The sequence below is a fragment of the Dreissena polymorpha genome, chromosome 14 (assembly GCF_020536995.1).
Source record: "Dreissena polymorpha isolate Duluth1 chromosome 14, UMN_Dpol_1.0, whole genome shotgun sequence".
NCBI lineage: Eukaryota > Metazoa > Mollusca > Bivalvia > Myida > Dreissenidae > Dreissena > Dreissena polymorpha.
The window spans coordinates 65,990,645-66,002,403 of NC_068368.1; the positions used below are offsets into that span (position 1 = coordinate 65,990,645).

General features: G+C 37.6%; 1 protein-coding gene across 2 annotated transcripts in view; it reads left to right on the top strand.

Moving 5' to 3' along the window:
- The window catches only part of LOC127857679 (zinc finger protein ZFP2-like), a 31,114-nt gene extending 23,362 nt beyond the window's left edge, over window positions 1-7,752 (top strand). For both annotated transcript variants that reach the window (XM_052394269.1, XM_052394270.1), the window contains exons 6-7: window positions 2,593-2,673; window positions 4,734-7,752. In XM_052394269.1, coding sequence (XP_052250229.1) covers window positions 2,593-2,673; window positions 4,734-5,947 — 1,295 coding nt within the window. In that variant the 3' untranslated portion in view covers window positions 5,948-7,752. The remainder of the gene's footprint in view (window positions 1-2,592; window positions 2,674-4,733) is intronic.
- The last annotated feature ends 4,007 nt before the right edge of the window (window positions 7,753-11,759 follow it).

The window sequence follows — 11,759 nt, forward strand, 5'->3', positions numbered from 1 at the left end:
TTAGACGCCCTCTGAGCCAGCTGGCTTAAAGGCGTGGGAAGACACTTGAAATTTTCTATAAAAAAAATATTGTCCCCCCAACTACTATGCCCTCAAGTCATTTCCTTTTATCTGAATATATAGTGCAATATTGTGAAACCTTTGGGGAGCATCAACCGTCTCTGACAGCTTTTTGTGTCTGATTATCCTGTGTGGACTGCACAGGCTAATCTAGGATTTCACTTAATGCACATGTATTAAGCCCAATGCCTACAAGAACAAGTACAATAATGGGGGCCTGTATACGGTAGGCTCACAGCCTTGCTCAGTCTCCTACGTCAGGTGGGTAGAATGGCTTTTTTACTCTCCCGGTAGGGTGGCATATACCAGTAGCACTGTCCGTCAGTACGTCTGTCCATCCGGCATTTTGTTTTCCGGAGGTTTTTTATGTAACGCTTTAAGATTTGAGCTGATTTTTAGCTTGGCTGTTTTCGGAGAAAACCCGAGGTATTGTCATAGCCAGCTCGTCGTGTCGTGTCGTCAGCCCTTTGCGTCGTGCTAACATTTTGTCAAGGTTTTGAACATTGGCTTTAAAATCAAATTGCTTCAACCTTCAACTTTGAAACTTCATATGTAGCTGTACCTTAATGAGTTCTACATGCCACACCCATTTTTGGGTTACTAGGTCAAATATCAAGGTCACTGTGACCTCTAAAAAAAAAATCAAAAAAAAATTCTGACAAGTTTTCAGCTATTGAAAACTGCACCCGCAGCCAAGGGTGGCACCTGTTATGCGGTGCTCTTGTTTATATGTGAGTCCACCAACATGACCTACAGATGAAGTGTAAAATTTGTTCCAGTCTGTTGATTTTTAGCTTGACTATTATATATGAAATATATATAGTGGAGCTATCCTACTCACCCTGGCGTCGGCTTGACCGTCTGCCTTAGCGTTAGTGTTAGCGTTAGCATCTGCGTCAGCGTGCAAATGTTAAAGTTTTCGTACTAACCCAAATATTTTCTTTGTCCCTTGACATATTGCTTTCATATTTTGCATAATTATTTACCAACATGACCCCAATCTATAAACAATAGCAGACAACTCTATCAAGCATTTTGTCTTAATTATGGCCCCTTTTCCACTTAGAATATGCAGCAAATGTTAAAGTTTGCATACTACCCCAACTATTTTCAATGTCCCTTGACATATTGCTTTCATATTTTGCATACTTGTTGACCAACATCAACCCAACCTATGAACAAGAGCAGACAACTCTATCAAGCATTTTGTCATAATCATTGCCCCTTTTATACTTAGAATATGCATATTATTGATAAATCTATGTTAAACTTTGCGTACTACCCCAAATATTTCCTATATCCTTTGCCATATTGTTTTTATATGTTGCATACATGTACTTGTTTACCAACATGACCCCAACCTATAAACAAGAGCAGACCACTGCACCAAGCATTTTGACATAATTATGGCCCCTTTTACACTTAGATAATTGAACATTTTGCTTAAATTGCCAAAACTTCTTTATTTATGATCACATTTTATTACTACTTTGACAAAACAACACTTACCTGAATACCACAATAGATTCCACCCAAGCAATACCCCACGCCCCTACCCAGAATCCCTTTCCTTCCCCCCCCCCCCTCTCACCCCCCACCACACCCAATTTTTTTTTAAACATCTAATAAATTACCACACCTCACATTATACCCCCTTCCCCCCCCCTCAAAATTTTTATTTTTGTTACTTTTTTTTATTTTTCAAACATCGTCTAATAAATAGCCTTGCCTACATAATACACCCTCTCACCCCCCCCCCCCCAAAAAAAAAATTTTTTTTTTCCTTTTTTAATTTTTGAAAGATCGTCTATATATTATTGAATATGAACAATCTCCCCATAATGGCTTATCTTATACTGTCAAGCACTTGAATAGTCGAGCGCGCTGTCCTCTGACAGCTCTTGTTATGCCTCCGGTAGGGTGGCATATAGCAGTTGAACTGTCCGTCAGTCAGTGTGTATGTCAGTCTGTCCGTCCGTCCGAAAAAAAACTTTAACGTTGGCCATAACTTTTGCATTATTGAAGATAGAAACTTGATATTTGGCATGCATGTGTATCTCATGAAGCTGCACATTTTGAGTGGTGGAAGTTTAAGGTCAAGGTCATCCTTCAAGGTCAAAGGTCAAAAAAATAATGTCGAAGCGGCGTTCTCATGAAGCTGCACAATTTGAGTGGTGGAAGTTCAAGGTCAATGTCATCCTTCAAGGTCAAAGGTCAAAAAAAAAATTTTTTTATTTCAAAGCAGCGCAATAGGGAGCATTGTGTTTCTGATGAAGGCATCTCTTGTTTATTAAGATACAGGCTTTTTACTGATCTAAAGGTTTTAATGTGTAAAGTTTCGTCTCTGATTAACCTGTGCAGGGCTAATGACTGCACAGGCTCATCTGGACCACACTTGCATTTCCCAGAACAAGGCTCATATAGTTCTTAACTCTACTTGATATTCAGTCATTGAATCAATGGAAATTGGGGAAAATATGATTTTGCCAGAAATTAGTCCAAAAACTCTCACTGACATTGTTTTCGTTTCAGGGATGACAAGTGATGACAACTCTATGTCGGAGCCCTGGACCAACGGCATAGATGAGGACGGGAGTGAGGCAGACAACCATGGTACGAGTTTGGCCTCAGTTTCTCATTTAAGCCTTATTCTGGGCTAAAGTCGTGTGCGTAAAGTGTTGTCCCATTTTAGCTAGTGCAGTCCAGGGGTTCCACTGGCCCCAAAAAAGTTGTCGCCACTTTTTCGCGGCGTGAATACTGTCGGTTATTCCACCTTATTAATAAGAACAATCATTTTAAGAAACCTTACTACATTAATGTCATTGACTATATTATCACTTTAAAAAGTATGTTATTTCATAAAAAAAAACAATCAGTACCTTCATAAGTCATACCTTCATAAGTCTTAATAAGCTTTATTTGTATATAAATAACATTTTTTTCAACTTAATAAACAACACAGATAACCAAAATAATATAATAATGTTAACATCAATGTATTAAACAGTATGCTGCATAAATGTTTCTATTAGTGGTGGATGATTTCCAGGTTCAATTAAATGACTGTTGTTCACGCCTTTTTCCTGACAGAAAGGCCAAGATAATTGCCACAATCCATTCTAGTTGCCTGAAATGACATAAAACATATTTTTACAAACTATCAACATTAAACCAACACATAAATGTCCCTATCTTTAAATGTCCGAATTTAACATATCCGAAATATAGTACATCGAGTGAATGTTTTATATTTAATTCAGAGATTGTTGTTATCTTAATCAATTTATATCCTTCCCAGAACATTACAATAATGAATCTATTAAACAGAAATGCTCACAAATACCTGTTGAAACAAGTTTTTATTTGTTGATGTGGAGAAATTAAATGCTTTTGCCAGAAATAGCGGCCCTAATAATCATTATAATTATTGATCGTCGTGACAGTTTGTCCCCGTGTTACTTAACTTATTGCTCAATATCATAAAGGAGCCGTTAATCCGATAATGACCCCCACTTGACAATAGCAGTAAAAACACCGTTTGTAACACTTACACGCTTCAGTGATTTCTATTGCACTCTGCACTGTAGGTTGCTTACATAGTCGTAAATCAATATTTACAACTGACAGACGCTGGCCGCTAATGCTCGGTCGCGTTCTTTCGACTCGGCAGTACATTTTCGGATAGGATTTTACCGATTTTTTGAAATTCGCCACTTTAAAAAAATTGAGGCCACATTTAAAAATTTAGCGCCATTTGGCGCCAATGGCGATCGACAGCGGAACCCCCTGTGCAGTCTGCAATGGCTAATCAGAGATGACATTTACCTCCTTAACTTGATTTACCTAGAGTTGATATATGCTTCCCTTAAAGGAAAAATTTCATAAAGTAGGAAGTGCCGTCTCTGAATAGCCTGCGCGGATTTGGAACTACACTTTATGCACATGAGTTAAGCCCATTTTTTATAGATCATGGCTCATTTGTACTTGACTTACCAAATTAGTGATTCAAAAATTGTCAAAAGTTGTCCAAAGATTAAACCAGCTTAAGTGTTCATTCATTTAAAGATGGCTGTTATAGCAATTTTGTTCTGCCCTCTGTGTTACAAGTGTCATTTAAATTTGATACTTGAGGGAAAGCCAGGGTATATGGTTTACCCTATGTTATCCAAACCTATTGAGTTATTACACTATCCCACTATCATCCAATCATTGCCAAAGTTCAGTTTCAAAATGCGTGTGCATTAAAACCTTGGCTAAGTTTGTTTGCAGTTAATTCACTTCAGAAGTTCTGACACTCTTAACAGCATTCTGGTGCTTAATTTATTTGCTCTACACTCCATGTCAAACTTTGTGTTTCAAATGTTGTATTAACCTGAAGGGAATAATAACATAAGCATTGTACATATTTTTATGCCCCCGGATCGAAGCGGCGCAGTAGGGGGCATGTTGGTTTCAATTAATTAACTTAATTTTCTCATTTTAGTTTTATTATTTATAGATTAACAAAAAATTCATGTGAAAGAAGATGTATTACTTTAAGACATGCTTTATTGATCTTACAATGCCAGAGGGATAATAAGACTGTGCTGGCTGAAGTACCCTTGTAACAAAAGGGCACCCTGCCATTTTGAAATCCTAATTGGAGCTCTGAAACTTATGTTTGTGTGTTACAGATGATGATGAGGACTATTACGAAGGCATGGATGATGGCGAAACTACATATGACGAACACGAATGCGAGGTCTGTCAGGCGATATTTATAAACGAGGAGAGCCTGAACAACCACATGAAGCTGCAGCATTCCGTGGACCAGGAGTACCGCTGTGATAAGTGTAGCAACATCTTCCTCACCCGGGCCCATCTAGTGCGGCATCGAAGGTCCCATACGGGCGAACAGATCTTCGAATGTAAGGAATGTAACGTGAGCTTCCGATGGAAGGTCAGTCTGCACATTCACATGCGTCGGCATAATAATGACTTTAAAAGATACGAGTGCACACTGTGTAACAAGTATTTCCTGGCCAAAGAGAGTCTCAGACGGCACCAGACCACTGTTCACTTGGGCGTGAATTCCTACGAGTGTGAAGAATGTGGCGAGAAGTTTACGCAAAAGAGCGACTACAAGAATCATTTGCTGGCTCACGACTCAACGGATATCAAGACAAATAAGAAACCTGCAACTGCAGAGCAGCAAGCCAACAAGCCCAAAAGCGAACCCAAAGCGATTCCGACGTGTAAAACGTGCCATAAGACATTCAGCTCTAATTCCAGCTTGCGGAAGCATGAGTACACGCATATGGACGAAAAGCCGCACAAGTGTGAGTTGTGTAATGTTTCGTTCGCTCAGAAGATCCAGCTTCGGCTTCACAACAAGAAACACAACGGCGGCAAGATGGAACCCCCCTCTCAACCTCCTTACACTAAGAAGACTCAAGTCTCACCTGCCAAGAAAGTTGAGAAGAGGAACGATTTTAAAGATAAAGATGGTAGCAAATCGTCTGAGAACTCTTTAGATAGCTCAGAAAATTCTAGATCTTCTAGATCGCCATCTCCAGCGAAGAATTCTCAGATTTCCACTAGCTCACCGACAAAGTTGAGGATTCGACTGGAGAAGTTGAAGACGGAACCAGTGGTCCCCGAAAGGAGAAACGCTGCAAGAAAAGCCAGGCAAATGTTTAAGGCAATGGAGGAAGATGAGGAGGATGAGGAGGAGGAAGAAGAATCAGAGGAAGATGATGATGAAGAAGAAGAGGAAGAAGAAAATGGGGAGAATAAGAGGAGGACTCGTCTGGATGGGTACCGATATCCAACGTGTGATAATTGTGGGAAACGGTTCAAGAAAAACAAGGCTCTGAACAGGCACTTGAAATTCTGCAAGCAGAAATAAGTGCTTATTCATGTGATCCAGTTAGACCCTTATCAAAGGTCTACAAATTTAATATACTGATGTACTTGCCTTGGCTTCTTAAGCCAGAAATGAAAACAGAATTCAACGATCAGGCTCACCTCTGCCAGTCAAAAATCTGGACAATGAAAATGAGCGGCGAAGAAGGGACATGGGTGATTGAGTGGACTTCATTCCAGAATCAAAGGCCTCAGGTTTACTGAAGTGGTCTCAGGTGTATCAATAGATCTTTAGTAATAAAAAAAATATTATCTTTGGTTCCATCGTGGTTAGTGATAAAAAGGAAATAGTCATGTTTTAGATCTTAAATAAAGCTGCTTTAAATTTTTCCGTTTGAAACTTGTATATGTTTGCAAGTTGACAAAATTCTGCTTCATCTTAGGTCTGATTCTGTGTAGACTAAGACATTGCCACTTAACAGTATACTCCTGAGGATTGAACAACTGTACAGTCTCTATTGATCTGCATCATGCGAAAATGGGTCTTGTGACATGGGTCCAGTGATATTTCATCCCGGTCTGGGCTTCTCATTCTGGTGAGGAGCTACCCTGTTTGTTAATGAGGACAAGAAACCTTGCGTGACATGCTTGTGCAGGCTGGTCTGGAGCCACCCTGTCAATGTCATAAGACCCATTTTTGTATGACATGGTTCTTAAATCATTGCAATTTATATATGTTTTTAAAGCTTCTGTACACCAATTATGTTGCAATTACGTGTGGTTCAAAAATGTTTAAAGGATTAAATAAAATGATTTGAATGTCCTTAGGTTCATGTTTGATGTAATGAAATTTTGATTTTATTTGTGCAGGGAGGTGACAATTGAGCATGAAATTTTGCAAAATTATTTTCTATGCATTATTAATTCTATTATTGTTTAGATTTGTGCATATAGAGTTTAGTAATGATTGTGCCTCATCTTTGTTTCAAATTTGCAACATTTTATCAGTTTTCTTCAACTTATCTGCTAGGCTTTATTTGTGTTTTAAAGCTTTTGTTAAGTTTCAAGATTTTATATGAATTTTAGTCTGTAAAGATAGGCATCTCTTAACTACTGTGAATGTCATGTCTTTTGAATATCTGTGAATCATTCTTAACACTAATACCAGACAGGAGTAAGGTTGCAATTGGACGATATTTATTTACTTTTCATTCTCTTTGTATGAGTTAAGAATATTTGTATTAATTTCATGTAACCAAAAAGATTTAAATATAGAGAAAGAAAAGATAAATAAAAAAAATTCTGAACTGCAAAGTAGCATTTTCTCTGGTCAGGGCATTTTAACGGAAACAGACAATTTTTTATATCTACATGAATGCTTTGTAAAATGACTGGTTGGTTTAAATGTGTTTGCCTTATGATATTTGTGCCATTCATTGTAGTGTTCATCGTTATTTAGTGTTATTTGCAAAGACTCCTTTTGCTTTTTCTTTGTTTTAAATAGTGTACATTGAGTTGATTTAGAAGATCAATTAAATTTTAATTTTGTTTTATTTAAAGATCATGTGATATATTACTTTATCATTGTTAATTATATAAGATCCCAGTTTTCAAAATTGACCTCTGATTTACTGACAGAACTATTAAATATTTATAGGTAGTACATGACCTCAAACAAAAATTAACCTTTTTTTTGTAAATTCTATTCGATTTTCAAAAAATGAATAAAAGAAGCAGCGAATAGTTGCAAACTTGCAACAAAATGTTGACTATTAAAGTTATTGTGTGTTAAAACATTGTCTTCTATTTGTCAAACATTATTTCACAATATTAATGTAATTAATGTAATGTGTATACATTTTGTTATTTTGGCATTGAAGAAACAATTATGTCAGATCATAACTGTATATAAAGGACAAAGTTACCTTAAATAATTTCATGCTTAACCCTTTACCACTAAGATACATTTGTTCACACATTCTGAGTCATTTAGAAAGTTTCAATTTAAGACCACTCTTACTAGATTCAAGTTTTTAAGGCTTCATCTCCAAATCTTAGATACAGATGAGCTGCAAACAGCATAAAACCTAAACAGCTGCGAGTTACTCGCAGGCTGTTCTAGTTTTATGCTGTTTGCAAAAAGCCATTTCCACTTTGCTTCTGAGTGGGAAAGGGTTAAGAGAAAAAAATTCTTTGCAGACTTGCCTCAGGTTGCCATGCAAAGTCTGGGACGTGCTTTGCTCACTTGAGAACATATGAGCCTTGTTTTAGGAAAACTGGGCTTGAGCATCTGCATTAAGTGTCTCCCTATAGTCTGTGCAGTCCGCAAAGGGACATTACTTTACTGGACTGGATTTTTGTATAGCAGAGTCTTCATTTAAACAAGAAATTTTGTTAAAGCGGAAAGTGTTGTCCCTGTTTAGCCTTTGCAGACACGCTAATCTGGGACAACACTTGATGCACATGCTAATCTGGGACAACACTTGATGCACATGCTAATCTGGGACAACACTTGATGCACATGCTTTATCTGGGACAACACTTGATGCACATGCTTTATCTGGGACAACACTTGATGCACATGCTTATCTGGGACAACACTTGATGCACATGCTTTATCTGGGACAACACTTGATGCACATGCTTTATCTGGGACAACACTTGATGCACATGCTAATCTGGGACAACACTTGATGCACATGCTTATCTGGGACAACACTTGATGCACATGCTTATCTGGGACAACACTTGATGCACATGCTTATCTGGGACAACACTTGATGCACATGCTTATCTGGGACAACACTTGATGCACATGCTAATCTGGGACAACACTTGATGCACACGCTAATTTGGGACAACACTTGATGCACAAGCTAATCTGGGACAACACTTGATGCACATGCTTATCTGGGACAACACTTGATGCACATGCTAATCTGGGACAACACTTGATGCACATGCTTATCTGGGACAACACTTGCTGCACATGCTTATCTGGGACAACACTTGATGCACATGCATTAAGCCCAGTTTTCACACAAGGAGGCTCATATTTTCAGAGATATTGCCTGACCTGTTATCATTGCCCCATGTGCTCAGTCTTGATGTATGGAAAAGAGACACAGAAATGATACCCTGCAAGTATGGTCATGTCAGGGTAACACAAAGACCCAGGGTCATTTTATATCCTAGGCTTTCTGTCATAGTTAATGAGCAATCTCATGTGAAATGGATCCTATCTGGCTAGCCTAGGTCCAGACCGGTGTGTGCAATAGCAGTCTTGTCAGAAGCTACTCTGTTCTCTGTAAAGTTACGAAAGATTTTTGTGTCGCAATATCGGACAGGGTAGCTCCAGGCAAGTCTGCGCTGATTTGCATGCTGGAATGGGGATACTTTGGCAACATATAGCTTAAGACCAATTTTTGTATGACGTGGCTAGTGAAAGCAGGTTAATTGAAAAGTTTTAATTGAACTATCGAAGCAGTATTTGCATACATTCTGTAAAATACTTTCATATAAAATGAATTTTACTTTTGTGGTGATAAGTGATGACATTTGAAGTTCAGTGTTTTGTTTTGTTCAAAATCGGGGCTTGTATCCAGCCCCACTCCCTATGGAAAAAGGTATATTTATTTTCCCCAAATGGGACCTACAAATTCCCAATTGAAGGTTAAATTATCTTTTTGATCAACATTTAGTTAATCTTCATCCAGGTCTACAAGTTACACTTAATTAAATTTCAATTTAAAACACTTTTATTCTTGCTTTTGAAGCATTTGTTAGCAAAAAAAACCAACAACACTTATTTCCCGATTTTGGTCAAAACGCAGTAATTTTTCCCAACCTAAAAGGATCCAGCCCCATTCCTAAAATGGTGGAACAAACACACTGAAGTTAGTAATGGTAAACCATCTTACCCAGGGAAAGTGTGACTTGGCACTGACTGCATACATACTGTTGAAAATGTTTAGCCCTTTCCCCAATAAGAAGGAAAGTGAAAATGGCTTTTGTAACCAACCTGCAAGTGACTCCCAGTCTGTTCAGGTTTAATGATGTTTGCTGCTCATCAGTATCTAAGGGTTGGAAATGAAGCCTTTACAACTTGAATCCAGTACGAAAAGTATTTAATTAAATGTAACGAAAAGTATTTAATTAAATGTAACTTTCTAAGGGACTACAAATGCATCAAAATTGTATCTTAATTGTAAAGGGTTAAAACAACACACACCATAGGAAGCTTGTAAATACTGCTTTTGTAGTTTCAAACTGACATGATATGGCTGCAGATAGTCATTGAATGATGTAAGACTTCATTATTGAAACATTAGAAAGGTGACCATTTATAAACATGTTAAAAATCTCATAGTTTTGTTGGAAATTGTTGTAAACACCATATGATTTGTTAACATTCCATGTGCAGTTTTACAGTATTATAGATTAGAATGAAATGTTTACTGGGAATTAGTAGCAAGCAAACCATTCCACAAAAGTCAGTCATATAACAGAGTGTTCTTTTCATTTTTAGCTCGGCTGTTTTCGGAGAAAACCTGAGGTATTGTCATAGCCAGCTTGTCGTGTCCGCCGTCCGTGTCAAGGTTTGTGAAGGTTTTTAACATCGTCTCTAAAATCAAAATCCTTCCACCTACAGCTTTGAAACTTGATAAGTAGATGCACCTTGATGAGTTCTACACGCCACACCCAGTTTTGGGTCACTAGGTCAAATGTCAAGGTCACTGACCTCTAAAAAAATATAACTGACAAGCTTTCGCAGCCGAGCGTGGCACTCGTTATGCGGTGCTCTTGTGAGTACTTATTGTTATCACTTGCTATGCATGATATGCAACAATTGCATTTGGAAGTCCCATTTTAACAGATGATTTATTGATGCTAATGGATTGCTCATGGAAAGCATTTGCAATCCAATCAAATATTAGGTGAAAATGATGTAAAATTCAGTGAAAAAAAATTCGCCTTCAAGCAACCATTTGAACTAAGTAAAATCTACTCCATCAATTTATTCCTGAATAGTTGAGGCTATGTATAAACTTATTTATAGAACTTACTCCATTAGTAATTCTTGAGAAGTCTGTTGAAACATTCATGGTAATGAGGAATGGTTTTACATTTTATATGAGGCGCGCTCTGTGAAAGGGGAGTTTAATGAATGTGCATACAATTTTGTCCCAGATTAGCCTGTGCAATCCGCACAGGCAAATCAGGGTCAACACTTTCCGCTTTTATGGTATTTTTCGTTTACAGACAGTCTCTTTTTTTGCAAAAATCCAGTTTAGGCAGAAATTGTCTTGCCTGAATGGCCTGTGAGGACTGCACAGGCTAATCTGGAACGACACTTTACTCACATGCATTTCAAAAAGCACGGCTCATATAAAAATAAATCCATAATTGGCAGTGTGAGCAGAGTTTTAACTATGCATGGCAAAGACAGTAAACTTGTATAGCTCGTTCTGGGACATCTTGGCTAAATGCATGTGCATAGGGTCATAGGGACAACACTTTCTGTTTGAACTATTTTTCTGCTAAGAAGAAACTTCCTTTATACAAAAAATACCATGACAATTGTAGGGATTGACCCAGATTAGCCTGTGTGAAACTTAACACATGCATTAAGACCAATTTTCCCAAAACGTGGCTTTATGTATTTCTGTTGTGCTTTATACATCTCGTAGTGGGTTAAATAGTGCCTTCTTTATTGTACAACAAGACTTCTCGTATTCTTACATTTCTATATTATGAACAAATCTATTACAGGGCACAATTAAATTCAGTAAGATATATTATTCCAAAAGAGGTTAAAAACTAAATGTGTAAACTATTTGTGCATCAATTGTAAC